The sequence below is a fragment of the Globicephala melas genome, chromosome 8, assembly GCF_963455315.2.
Source record: "Globicephala melas chromosome 8, mGloMel1.2, whole genome shotgun sequence".
Taxonomy (NCBI): domain Eukaryota; kingdom Metazoa; phylum Chordata; class Mammalia; order Artiodactyla; family Delphinidae; genus Globicephala; species Globicephala melas.
The window spans coordinates 104,329,119-104,341,235 of record NC_083321.1 but is presented as its reverse complement, the minus strand read 5'-3'; the positions used below and the strand labels follow the sequence as shown (position 1 = coordinate 104,341,235).

At 44.5% G+C, this 12,117-nt stretch overlaps 1 protein-coding gene across 4 annotated transcripts in view; it reads left to right on the top strand.

Annotated features, from left to right (window-relative positions):
- Positions 1 to 12,117, top strand: part of SNX19 (sorting nexin 19) — a 38,789-nt gene that overhangs the window by 9,643 nt on the left and 17,029 nt on the right. For all 4 annotated transcript variants that reach the window (XM_030841500.2, XM_030841484.2, XM_030841493.2 and 1 more), the window contains exons 7-8: positions 8 to 188; positions 2,638 to 2,767. In XM_030841500.2, coding sequence (XP_030697360.1) covers positions 8 to 188; positions 2,638 to 2,767 — 311 coding nt within the window. The remainder of the gene's footprint in view (positions 1 to 7; positions 189 to 2,637; positions 2,768 to 12,117) is intronic.

Below are 12,117 nucleotides of genomic sequence, written 5' to 3'. Positions count from 1 at the left end.
TCTTCAGGAGTCAGAGATCCTCTCCATGTCTGGGATGGAATCCTTTATTGAAAAGCAGACAAAGTTACTAGAAACGCAGCCAGCAGAAGCCCCAGGAAAAGATTCTGAACAAATCTCCAAGGGATGTGTGGATGACTGCGTGTCAGGTGCAGCCGTGCCAGCCCAAGACCTCAGCAACAGTGATCCAGGTAAGTGACAGAGAAGGGAGCCAGGGTACAGTCCACCTGGGACCTGGGACTGTTGGGATTCATTGCTTCAGTTTCTCATCTGTTCAGCTAAGCAAGCCAGGTGTTAAAAACTAATGTTTGAGGTACTCTGCTGGGATACGGAGAGGAATACGACACAGTCCCAGAGCTGAGTCGAGCAGAGGAGCGTGGCTCGTAAACGGGGAGTTCCAGCAAGATAAGATCTACGGTTATAATACCATCATTATTTATTTTTGGCATGCTTTGGCATATCTTTGGGCTACTCCCTTTATTTAGAAATTTTCTTCCCTTGATGTCTGTGGTGCCACTTCCCTGGTTCTCTTTCTGCCCCTCTTGTGGCCCTGCCTCAGTCCCCTTTACTGGCTCCTCAGCCTTCCAGAGCTTTATTTTTGGCTCTCTGTTCTTACTCTGCGCATTCCTGGGTGATCTCATCTGTTGGTTGGTTTCAGCCCTAACACATATGCTGGTGATGCCTCAATACTGGAGGTGTATTTCCAACTGCCTACTGGAAGTCTGCACGTAGATGTACTATAGGGCAGCTGAAATACAGCATTCGCAGAATGGAATTTATCTTTTCCCCTGGATCTGTTCCTTCTGGTTTACTTACTGCTGTGGCAAATGACACCACCAAGTTACCCAAGGTAGAGCAGAGAGGAAGAGGTGAGGACACCACTCTCGCCTCGTAAGCATTTGAGGCAGGGCAGGTTTACTTCCCAGCAGTGCAGATGTTTTCTACAGAGGAAAAATTGGGAGCCCTGGATATTAGTAGGTTTGCAGAACTAGAACTTTTTATAAGAAGAAAGTTTTTCAAATCCCCCAAAACAAAGGCTCCCGCTGAAAATAAAAGATCACAAAATCTTGGGTTCAGAAAAGGAAAAAGGACTGATTTCACCATTGTTTCTCAGGTGCCCACAGTCACCTGACCTCTGCTCTACGGACCTCAGCTTAACTCTGTGAAAAATGGAGTTTACAACCCCATCTCTGTTCACAGAGCTTACATCTCACTGGTTAAGTAAATGAAGTGTTACGACAGCAGAATCATCAGAGAGCTCTAAGAAATTATACATAAGATGGGATGGGTAAAATAATATAATTCTAGCCAAAATCAAGTCTTTAAATTTTGAACGTTATATCTCTAAAGGGATAATTTATGCCTGAGCCCTTCTACCAGCCCTGAGAGACTCAACATGCTCACGTGGTAGATAATTTACCACTTTTATCAAGAGGACCTGGTGCCTTGTTTGCTTTCGCTTATTTTTTACTGCTATGAGTAATTGTCACCACGTGATGGCAGCTCTGGGTAAATGCTAAACCTGAGAAAATGATAGAATTGAAGAGGGTGAATAAGGAATGTTATTTTCCAAGGAACTGAATATCCCATTTTGAGCAAATGACTAGAAAGCAGACACATCAGCTCCCATGCCCCCTTGAAATACAGTACAGAAAAAAGAAAATGTATACTGGATGGGATTAAGAAGAAAGTAAGGTTCAGTTCTAGCAGATTTATCCAAATTTGAAATCATTCATGTTCTAAAGAACCCTTAAGCAAGGAATGCTGGGGCAAGCTGGTGCAGAGAATACCCTTTGGTCCTAGGCTAATAAAATGATTGTTGGTGATTAATTATAACATTAATCACAGCTGTAGCTGTGGTTATAGCTGAGGTTTATTCAGGAACAGTATGTATTTCTGGGGCAGTTTCCTGTGAAGCAAATCAGAAGTGACATGGGACCCCATGAACAGGGTTAGGGAACAGCGCTTGCATCCATAAAATACATCTATTTAAGAGAGTTCAGCTCAGCACGGGTATGAGCGTATTTGTGGTCCTTCCAGTCTTTGAAACAGGAAAGAAATGAGTAATTGTCATAGCATTTTACCAAAGGTATAGTGTTTTGCCTACAACCACATATTATCTCAAAATGGAACTGAAATCTCCTGGATCCTAACCCGTCAGCTCTGTGTAATGGAGATGCTTTCAAAGCAACGTTTTTTACAGAAAAGTGAATCCCAGATCTGCTCACAACATTTCCTTGCTACTTTGTGGAGGCTGGTGGAATACAAGGATGGAAGGGAGTGGACCTTGCCGGTTCCCGTTAGTCACCAGTTGTGAGCACTTCCTTGGAACAAAATGTATTCAGCTTCCTGGGGGAAGTACAAAAGAAACAGAAGCTAGGGAGGCAAAATAATTATATGCAAAATCTTTTTAAAGATAAACAATACTTACTAAGTGACTAAGGAACATAAAAGAATTGTAAAGAAATACAGAGCCTGTTACTGAACTTGGTAGAAATGAAGTAAACATCTCTTGAAAACAGATAGATTACAAAAATTTAAGACGACTGATATAAAGATGGAGAAGACCCAGTGCACTGAAATGTGTTCCTCAAGTATGGGTCTCTTCTGAGTTACTCTTGATGCCTTTTCATTCCCCAGGAACAGAGACAGAGTTGGCTGACACAGCCCTGGATCTGCTTCTCTTGCTGCTGATGGAACAGTGGAGATGGCTATGTACGGAGAACGTGCAGAAAGTTATTCATCTCATCTTTGGGACCCTGATTCAGAGGTAGGACTGCTTCACATTAGAGTCTCAGGTTGGACAGGGGTTGGATGTGATGCCCAATTCTCCACTAGAAAGGGAAAGTATAGAGTCCAGGAAACCTGTGGCCATAAGAGAAGACAAAATCTCTGTTCTAGGGGTACAGGGATGAAGAGTGCCTGGAGAGTATCACCTTGTTGTCTAAAGTGTGAATGGGTCTGCTTCTGTAAGACTTCTGGCATCATCCACTGAATGACAGGCACTACCTGTGATCTCAGATACTTCAGCTGAACTCTTCCTCCTCTAGGATCAGTTCTCCACCCAGTTTTACCCCCGGGCCCTATACCTTCCACCTTGTTACAGTGGACGTGTCTCTTAACTAACAGTGTATAGTCACTGTGACGATAAGCAACAGGAAAGACAAGGAGAAAACTGGTCAGTGCTCAAAATAGCGATTATTTTCTCCGGGAGGGGTGTACATATTCACTACTGAAGAAGCACTTACTGACACAGGATGGTAAGGAATAGAAAGATACTTGGATTTAAAACTTAGATTTTATAATTCAGGCTTTGTTATCCCAACACCACTTGAATCTCCTGAAAGATTTGTACATAGATGGAGTTTTTAGCTACTGACTACCTAACCATGAAACTGATGCAAGCTTTGCTGAACTGAAGGCCAGAGACACTGTCTCTGAACCAGACAGACGCAATAGTGCTTGAGCTTTGGCCACTGTTGCGTGAGACATCCTGGCAGATCCCAGAGTAAGAAGAAGCCAAATCCTGAACTCTTCTGTTAGCATGTGGCTCATGCTAATAGGCCACTCAGAAAATAAAAATAAAAACTTAAGAATTATGTATCTATGCTGCAACAAGTAGGAAATCCATTAACAACAAGCAGTTAAATTGCCCCTTCCACACTTAAAGTTACATAGGATCAGGGAGTCTTAATAAGGTTTCATCGTTAGGAAACTAAGTGAAAGAAGAGGATGCACGTTTATATTTGCTGAGTGTTTATCATTTCCAGCACCTGACCTCTGTTGGCATATATTTTCTTACAGCAACCAAGTGAGGTAGGTAGCCCCATTTCACAGAATAAGAAAGTAGAGCTTGGCAAGGTCAGGCAACATACCCAAGGTCATAGTAAATGACACAGTGGAATTTGAAACTGGATGTGCACAACTCCAAAGCCAACGTGCTTCTTCCTACGTATCGCAGCCTGAAGACTGGTCTCCGTGTGAAGCCCACGTATAAAATGCTGACTGGTCTCTGTGCCTCGCTTTCACCCTTGTCCCTCCTCCATACTCAGCTCTGTCTCAAGGCTGCTTTTTCTGAAAAGCAAATATGAACATATATCCTGCACTTAATATTCATCAGGGTGCTCTGTTGCCTACAAGAGTGATTTTCCCAACATGCTTTCCAGAGTTCTAGGGTTCCACAGAGGCGCTTCAGAAGCCACGGGGAAAACCGAGTGGACCATTTTGATCAATTAAATAGACTGGGGGTCTAGATAAGGTTTTGTTTGAAAAAGGGCTCCACTGTGTTTAAAATATATATTCATTTATTGTAGTAAAATTCCAACTCCTTTCTTGTGTGATCTGGTCCCAGCCTCACTTCAGTTCTCCCCATGCACGCCACCCACTGTGGCCTCAGTGCTCTGTGGATGCTCTTCCTTCAGGCCTCTCTTCATCCTCTGGTCTCTGCCTGATTGTCTTCTCTACTCGTTCTTTTCCTGCTCTCTCCCTGTGTCCTGAACTTCCCGTCTTCTTGTCTTCTTGGCCTACTGCTAAATATTTTTTAAAAATTAACATTCAGTGTCATTTATTCTGTGAAACTTTTTATGGCATCCTCTCCCATTTTCCCCTGGATCTAAGGAGTCTTCTTCTCTAGTCAAAGTTTTGATAATAATACTTAACACAGTATATTAGAGAAATGGTCTACTTTCCCAAAACTAGTGAACCACCCAGCGTATCAGTTTTCCCCCACGGTATTTGGCAATATCTGGAAATATTTTTGGTTGTCACAACTGGGAAGGGAGGCAGGATGTGACTAGAGACCAGGGATGCTGCTAAACATCCTGCACCCAGGAGAGCACCCTCTCCGCCCCAAGCAACAACGAATTATCCTACGCTGAATAGGATGTATCTACATCCTCAGTAGTGCAGAGGTTGAGAAACCTTGCCCTAGACCAGTGGTTCTTTAAGGGCCAGAACTGGCTTATGTCCCCAGCAGCTTCCACAGGGCCTGGGACATAGAAGATGCTCATTAAATATTGGACAAAAGAATAAACATTTCCCTTCTCAATACCTTTATACTGGAAAGTAGAGTCTTCGTATGTTTTGTTCAGTCATGTGTGAATGTTGCTGATTGAGGCTTCATTTCTCTTCCTTTGTTAGGCTTATCTTTGCTCACCTTCCCCCAAAATGGGAACATCCTAAACGAGCTAGTGTGTCGTCGTTGACTCCCCACCTCCTGAAGTCATTTACATGATAAATTGGTTTCAGAACACAAGAAATTACTCAGTAGTAACAGAAAAGTACAGATGAATCTGGAGAAATTCAAAAAGGATTGAGATTCATATATAAAAAAGGTAGGAAGGTTACCTGAAGTTTGAATGACCCAGAATATTAAAGAGCTTGGGCCAGAAAGGAGAGAGAAGTGTATTTGGGGAATTACAGGAAGGTCATTGAAGAAATGGTATTTTATGTAGCTAGGGAGCTTTAATACAAGAATTAAATCCGGGGGAATTGCAGGCTGTGAGAATTCCAGGCCGGGCTGCATTACCTCAGTGGGCGATGATCATAAATTGCCTCGTGATAGGGAGGAGACAGTAAGGTGGAGGGTGGGGTGTGAAGTAAATAGACGGTGCTCTCTGGTGTAAGTACTGACTTGACCCGACCATAGACGTGGGTAAGCCTGCATTGTGGCAAACATCCCACTTTACCTTAAAATACTCCTCTCTCTCTCCAGCTGGGTGATTGTTTTGGTCTTATTCCTTTATTCACTGAAAAAATATTAAGAGCTGGTCAGTATAAGACATGATCCCTACTTTTACATATTTTACGGTTTAGCAGGGGTGAGAACTGAGGACCTTATCCGTGATCACAAAATGAATGCTTGGTGAGGGTAGAAATCAAACCCAGGTATTCCAAAGCCCAAGTTCTTATCCACTCCAGTATACTACGACTCTGCTGTCTTTAATCTCTCTGGGCTTCGGAACAGTAATGATGTCTATCAGTAGATATCTAGGTGCATACAACATGTCCAGTAAATGTTAGCTCTTCATATTTGCGCTTCAGGAAAAGGAAAGAAGGGTAAAAAGTGCATTCTGTTTCTGATTCCTCCAGCTAGTGGCCCCAAAGTCTCTCCCCTGTTCAGGATGCCCCACCCAGATCAGTCTCCTTCTGCAGCATCCATTGCTCCTACTGTGCCTGTCTCTGCGATTGCACAGAACCCCTGTTCTTCTAAACAGGACCGCGTGTGAGGCCTTTCAAGGTGACTTTATACCAATGGACTCACTTGCAAAGGCGACAACCAGAGCATCCCCGCATCTGACAGCAGGCGGCAGACCACCTGGTCTCCCTGCAGCACAGACAAGCACAGGTTCTGTACAGGGTGCAGGTTTACTGGTGCTGCTGGAATCAAGTCGCACTTTTCCTCACGAGAAGAACTTGGAGTCAGGCTAAGTTCCTCCCCTTTCCGTCCCCATACCCTGACAGTTCCACTGGAACCACACCTGGTTAGCTGGGTAGATGGCTGTCTGGTGAAGGTAGCTTATGCCATAAACAAAATCAGGGAGAGGGCTTGTGGCTGAATTTCCCTTGACTTTCTTCTCTTTTCACTTTTTTTTTTAATTGGGCGGCATCTTTTTTTGTTGTTAATGGGAGAAAATTCTGAATGTTTATAGTGAATTTGAATGAAGCCAAAATGAATACTGTGCAAGAACAGAATTTTGGGGCTAGTTACTTTTGGAAAACTCTGTAACTGTGGTCTGTTCACCTCTGTTCATCCTAGGTATTTCCAAGTGATGATGTTTTGTACTTGTTGACTTGCCCCATATTTCTTCCTGTCAGAAAGTTCTTATAGCTAATAAAACTTTATTCTTAAGTCCATTTTGTTTTGTATGAGCAGCAACAGAAATAGGAACACAGCTGCTGACACCCTCCTTGCCCTGAGCCTCTACAAACTAGAATTAAATGAAGAGTCTCACTCCTCCCTGTTCACGGCCTTTCACCTTTCTCTATAAATCATTACTCCCAGCCTTTTTAATGATATACTTGGCCCTCTTCTCAACTATCTTGTGCTGGGTTCGCATTGTTCTTGAAGCTTCCTTAAGATAGCAGTCAAGAAGTCATGGACATCGGAGAAGGAATCCCAGTGCCCCCTCCAGAGGCTCAGAGGATCTGATGCCTGTGGCCCATGGTCTACACCAGCAAGTTCCATGTGCATGGTACACATGGAAAAGACAGGTCTTAGTTCAGGGTTCAGAGTGTAGACATTAGTAGTCTTATCAGCTGCAGGATTTACCATGCAGCAAGCTTTTGTTGAGAGTTTACTTTGTGCAGACACTGTGCTGAGCACTACAAGCATATAACTGAATGCCCTCAAAAGCCGCGTGAAAGACCCATTGTGATCCCATCTCAGAGATGCGAAGGCTCACAAAGAACTGTGCTTGCTCACTCAAGATCACAGAGCTAATAAGTATACGACAGGCAGTCTGAACCCAGGTTTGTCTGATGTTCAGCTATAGTGACTGTCTCTCAGGATCACATGTTTGCCCTATGATTTGAAAGGATAAAAGCCAGCCCCAAAATCTTTGACTCAAAGCAGTATACATTCCCCAAGAGGAGACTGCCAGTCAGTTTGTAAAACAAAAACTGCATTTCTACATACGCCCACTCACATATAACACAGAGTACTCTGCAGCACCCTAAAGTCAGCCCATGTTACTTGTTCCCTGGGCAGCTTGCATTTTTATTTTTAAAAAGAGGTTCATGCAGGGAACATTCTTGGGCGTTATTTGCTTTGGTAAGCAAATATGCTGGAATGTGATACCTCCCCAAAGCCGAAGCACCTCCTGCCCCACCTGTCCTCACTACGCCAGAGAGGTGTGGGTGGTCGCAGCCGGTTCAGTGCTGGCCTCCAAGACTGTCCCCTGACTGCTCCTCTGGAGGCAGCATGTTTGTTCCCTCCCTGAAACCACTTGTGTCTGAGCCATATCCTTTCGCAGAATACTTGGATTCTCTTTCTTTAAGTTCTAAAGAGAAGGAGAGTTGGTGTTGATGCCACAGGTAGCTACCGTCACTTCTCTGGTTATCCTGAACACACTGCCATCCCTGATGGCATCTAGACTTAGACGCATCTCCTTTTAAAAATGTCATCATTTTCCGACCTCCAGCATTATCATCTCCAAGAAGATAAGTTAATTTCTTCGGCTTCCAGCTTTCCTTATTCTCCTTGCTCCCTTAACAGACCTGTATGCATAACTAACTGCCTGGGATGCAGGGACTGCTGCCAGATCAGAAGCATGCGCTCTCTCACTTTTTCTCTCTCCTGCACAGGCTCAATCTCTCTCTCTCTCCCTCACTCCCCTCCCCTCCCCCCTCCTTCTCTATCTCTGGCCTGCAAGGGAAAAAGAAGAGAGAGAGTAAATTCAACCTTCTGACCCCTCGTTCCAAGCCAAGGTTGGAAGAGTTCTGATTTGAGCCAGGCTCCATAAATCTCCCTTGATTGGTGGTGGTGTGGAGAGAGAGGGGGCAGGGAGCTGAAGAGAAGTTAGATGCCCAAAAAAGGCATCGTTAAGTCAAAGGGAAGTCTTGCACACACGCGCGCCTGACCTCGTGTGTCAGCTTCTGTGCTGGGAACGTCCAATTATGTAAGAAGGAGCACTCCTTATTTGGACTTAGAGTCTAAGGGAGGGGAGAGGAGTGGGGGTAGAGTCTAAGCCAGGGAGTGAGTGCAGCTTGTGTACGCTGCTCATGTCCGCAAACAGGAGAAACCGACAGTATCCCTGCATGCGTGAGAATCAGGTTTAGGGAACTGGACAAGCACTCAGACACTGACTGGGTTGGAGGGAAGGAGGAGAGATGTACTGTGCTCCATTGACGGTAGAAGGTTTGGGGCAGGAAGACCCAGCCAAGGTGAGGGGTGAGATTATTATGGAGTCCTGATGTAGAGTGAAGGAATGAGAAGAAGCTGGCCTGGTTCCCTGCCTGGATGCCCAGAGCAAAGCCACGATAAAAATACGAGCCAGGCTAGCAGCAGAGTACACGAATGCCACGTCCTGTGGCTCTGCCCTCCCCATGGCCCCGAAGATGGCATCAGACTCTGTGTCAAAGGGCAGCAGACACATTCCTGGCATCTGTGTGAGGATTTCTTAAAGAGTGAGTGTGGGTGAGTGAGCATGTGTGTGTGTTGAGGGCACGTGGGATTGGAGTAGCATGGCAGAAGAGTTGGGAAAAAAGAGAAAGTTCTGCGATCTATGGGTATAGGAGAGTAGAAAAGTACATGAAGTCAGGAAGCAGACAGAGAGGAAAAAGAAAAAAAAAGAATATGTCAGGTTAAGTTGTTCAGCAAGCAGTGGGTCCAGGAGAAAATTAAATGGCAAGCTCTGGACCTTGTGCCAGGCCATGGAATCGTTTTCTTAGAAAAGAGGTCTCTACAAACCATCTCTCAGGGAAGGTCAGGAGAAGGTTTATGGACAGTGTATGGGACCATTGGAGAGGGCTGTGTTCGCAGGTGGGAACATTCATTTCCCTTAGGGGCAATTATGAACGGATGACCGTGAGCTCTTCTGCCTCTGCCATTCTCTTCAGTCACTCCAGAATCTTAGATGTTCTCTGAGTGGAGTCCGTTCAAGGGCCTCTTTCTCGGTGGGCATGTCTAAGTAGCAGATAGTTAAATGGTCTTTCTGACGATGGTTATATCTTACGGGAAGCTCCGGGCCCACCACTAAAAGGTCATGAGCAATTACAACAGAAAAGGAACTGACATTTATTAAATACTAACTATGTCAGGTAAGCAGCTGTGTACTTTATATACTAAGGTGCAGTTCAATTCTCTGAGGTAGACATGTATTTTATAAGTGAGGAAGATAATACTCAGATTAAATAAGCTTCCCAGAATCATAGAGCTAGTAAGGGCTACATCTGAGATTCCACTTAAGTCATCCTGGCCTGCAAGCCTATGCCCCTCCTCCCACTGCATACGGGCCTCCCCACTGAGCAAGCTTTCTCACGAAGCAGTGGCCACTAGAATTGGCCTCACCTGAAAGTCCCTGTGCACTACTTCCATCTAATCTTACTTTCCATCTGACCGGCCTCAGAGACACATGTATTTGATGGTAGCATATAAATTCATTTCCATCTGTATTCTTAAAGCACTTCTGGATCAGAAATTATATAGTCTCCCTATGGTATCTCTTTTCTAAATCCTTCATCCAGTCAGAAAAAGATTATCAGCGTTACGATTCAGAGTTTCTCAGGAAACATGGATTATGGTTTCTTCCTTTGCTCCATAAATTTCTCTTTCAATTCAGCTCTGCATTTCCTTGGGACTCTTATTTGCTAGGGCAGTCACACGTCTGATGTAGGACATAATGTGTTTACATTGCAGTGGTTTTTTGGCGAGGTCTTTATAGTGAGCTTGCTTTGTGATCTGTTAGTAGCAAAGACCCCATGAGACAGATGGCCTTTTCTGCATCCTTCAGATCAGGGTCTCTTCCCTCATGTTAGCTATCTCTGAACGCCATCCTCTCCTCCTCACATACTTAACATCTCCCCAAGCCATACCCAGAGCAGAAACTCAGAGCTTCAGAACCAGGGAGCTGCCCCTTAACCCAGGTACTCCCAGCCCTCTTCCTTTACTTTCTAGGAAACTCACTTCATTTGGTTCTTGTATGGTGATCTCTTTACAGATAATTTTTGAAAAGTCTGTGTAAGATTTGATGCCTGTGTCTACTTAAGTACTTGTTGGGAGCTAGCTCTTCAGACCTACTATGGCATCATTTCTATGTTAAGGTCCTTTCAGCCTAAGAGAAGAGATAATCCATAAGAATCAGAAATACTGAACAGTGTGAGGCCAAATGACACAGTGTAGACCATAAACACAGTAAAAAAAAAAAAAAATCGTAAGGATTCTTGGGGGTAAATGTTAGAGAGGAAGGTGTTTAAAGCTAGACCTTGCATTATAGGAATCATTTAGACCGGTTTAGGGTAAAGAATGTCCCAGGCACTGAAACGTTTTTAAAGAGGGAAAGGGACATTATTTTTACTTTTACAATTAAAAGTAACCTTTAAACATATTTTGAATATTTTCAGCCAGCCCCTTTCTGAGTGTCTGTTTGCGGAGAGAGAGATCCTTTTGTTTTGTTAAATACATTATGGAAAGCCCGCCTGCCATTGCTGCTTGGGGGAGTTAGGATGGGATTTCTCCCTGGGCACCAGGTGGCGCTACAGGTTAAACGATACCTATTTACCTTCTTTGAGGGAGCTGTTTATTCTGCAATTTTAGGTCCTTGCCCTGGTGGTGATAGTAATGAAACCATTCGCTGTCCCACTCCATGATTCAGAGGCAGCTTATCTGCCCTCTCCTTCGTGCCCTTGACTCTGAGACCAGCCCAGTTTCTTTTATCCTTCCCCCTCCTCCCGTTTTGATTGTCCTTCAGCATGCACTTCTCTGAGCAGTGTGTGCTGCCAGAAGATGCCCCTTGGAGCAGCCGCTTGGGGATTCAGTGCCAGAGCTGCTTTGTTGAGAACAGTTTTGACTCAGGAGCCCAGAGTGAACCAGGGTTGTTATAGCTGATAAAATCAGCTGGACATCTGAGGTTGAAAAATTTTGTCAATACTCTCTGTAAGCTAGTTGGTCCTATGCTCAAGAAGGCCTTTCTAGGATACCAAAGTCCTAGATACACATGTCACTGAGGTAGAGATTGTCAGGTTGCACTGCTACTGGGAACCTTATCAGCCTGTTGCTTTCAGCCACGGGTAGATATCGTTTGGCTTTTTCCTATCAGCTTTGGTTTGGAGACGGAGCCAGTGTTAATGCCTCAGTTTTGACCTTTACCTCTGTCTTGAGACAGAGACTTCACCAAGTGTCCTGCAGCCTGTCTGGTACTGGAGCAGGGGGGGGAGTTGAGGTGAACTGGTGGGAAACATACTTTTATCTAACACTGATATAATTATAGGACCAAAGGTTTTCTTGGGGTGATATAACCCCCATAAATACAGAACCTATGTAAACACAGTGTGCTTGCTGTGTAAATGCAGCTTCAAGGTATTCCCTCTGCCACCTCTTCTCTCCCTCTTATTTTCCAACCACAAGTCGGGCCCCCCAAATCTCTGCTGTGTGGAGACTCTGGAGTTGTCACTGCTGTGTCC